The 1791-nt window shown below is 41.0% G+C and overlaps 1 protein-coding gene across 4 annotated transcripts in view; it reads right to left on the bottom strand.

The window, feature by feature from the left end:
* LIN9 (lin-9 DREAM MuvB core complex component) overlaps positions 1-1791 on the bottom strand; it is a 69585-nt gene that overhangs the window by 38978 nt on the left and 28816 nt on the right. For 3 of the 4 annotated variants that reach the window (XM_027775231.1, XM_027775233.1, XM_027775234.1), the window contains one exon: positions 1-30. This exon is cut by the window's left edge and continues 164 nt beyond it. In XM_027775231.1, the coding sequence (XP_027631032.1) occupies positions 1-30 (30 nt within the window). The remainder of the gene's footprint in view (positions 31-1791) is intronic. The other variant, XM_027775232.1, reaches the window with a different exon arrangement.

Below are 1791 nucleotides of genomic sequence, written 5' to 3'. Positions count from 1 at the left end.
CGCTCTTCCTCAAAAAATGCAGAAGAACATCTAGAATAAAGGATAAAAATCGTGTAAACTGATACCTATCCTATACAAAAATTTTAAACCTGATCATCCACCTTACTGCTCTTTTCCTTCTCATCCTTTCTGAGTACTGTATTTAAAACTGAGTTCTCGGGAACAGTTTCTCAAGATCTAATATACAACATGAAGACTATAGTCAACAAAATGGTATTATCAATTTTTGCTAAATAGATCTTAGCCACTCTTGTCAAGCACACCCCTCAGAAAACTATGTGAGGGCTAGCCAGCGGCATGGTGGTTAGAGAGGTCAGATCCCACATGGGTAACTTCACACTTCAAATCCTGGACCTGGCAGTTTGAGGAGCACACTAGGCACGTGTGCACATGTGCCCCAAATCCCAAAAGAGTGGAGAAGAGACTGCGGTGTGGCCATTCTCTCTGAGGGAGTGATTTCTTACTTCCTCTCTTTCTGTCTCTCTCTCTCTCCAGTGAGCACACATAACCTACAGCCAAACAAAACAAGAAAAAACTAAACTATGTGAGATAGGTACATTTCATTTGCTTTACTAAAAGTATCCATTTTACTATATGTATCCCATAACATCATGATAAATTTTAAATACATACACTTTATTTTGATAAATTTTAAATACATACACTTTATTTTGAAAAAGAAACAGTTTCTCTTCAAAGTAAATTATCCTTTAAAAACAAAACAAGACTTGGCAAGATTCATGAATATATAATCAGGCCTAGGTCATCCCTTCATACCAAGTAGGAGGATTTGTTCACCATCCTTTGATAAAATTGTGTCTGAAGCTCAATTTCCTCTTTAAGGGCATATTTCAACACTCTATTCAGAAAAATAAGACATTTTCCTGTGACCCAGTGAGCACTTCAATATAGGAATTAAAGATGAGACTCACCATTGTGTAAACTTTCAATCATATTTCCTGCCTTAAAGTATGAATATAGAGTTCAATCTTATCTCTAGGGCCTATCTTACTTACATTTTCAAATATTAGGATGAACCAAATTACTTTGTTACTTTATTTATTTTGAGAGAGTTTTTTTTTTTTGCTATAGGGCATGTGTGCTCACCAGAGAGAGAAAGAGAGACAGAGAGACAGAAAGCGAGAAATCACCCTCTGGGGTGGATGGCCACGCCACAATCCTTTTCCTCCATTCTCCTTCAGGGATCTTAGGCACCCAAATACATGTGCCTGATGTGAATTTCAAGCCACCGGGACCAGGACTTGAACTGTGGTCGAGTACATGGAAGTCCAGTGACATAACCATTATACCAGTTGCTGGTCCCATTTAAAAATATATATTTTTCTTTAAGGTAGGTAGATAGATAGATTGATTGAAGAGATTTTTGCTATAGGGTGTGTACGCTCACCAGAAAGACAGACAGAGACAGAGAGACAGAAAGTGAGAAATCACCCCCCAGGGGGGATGGCCACGCCACAATCCCTTCTCCTCCATTCTCCTCTCGGGATCTTGGGCATGCACACACACGTGCCCAGCGTGAGTTTAAGCCACAGGGTCAAAGACTCGAACTGTGGTCAAACACATGGGAGTCCAGCGACATAGCCATTATGCCAACTATTGGTCCCAAGAATTATTTATTTTTGGAACCAGCAGTTAGCATAATAGCTATGTCGCTGGACTCCCACGCAGTCGACCGCGGTTCGTGTCCCGGACCCGGTGGCTTAAAACTCACGCCGGGCGCGTGTGTGTGCGTGCCCAAGATCCCGAGAGGAGAATGGAGAAGGGATTGCG

This window comes from Tupaia chinensis, unplaced genomic scaffold (assembly GCF_000334495.1).
Source record: "Tupaia chinensis unplaced genomic scaffold, TupChi_1.0 Scaffold000532_1, whole genome shotgun sequence".
Lineage (NCBI taxonomy): Eukaryota > Metazoa > Chordata > Mammalia > Scandentia > Tupaiidae > Tupaia > Tupaia belangeri.
Note: the sequence above shows the minus strand (reverse complement) of the source record. Positions and strands in the feature narration are given on the sequence as shown.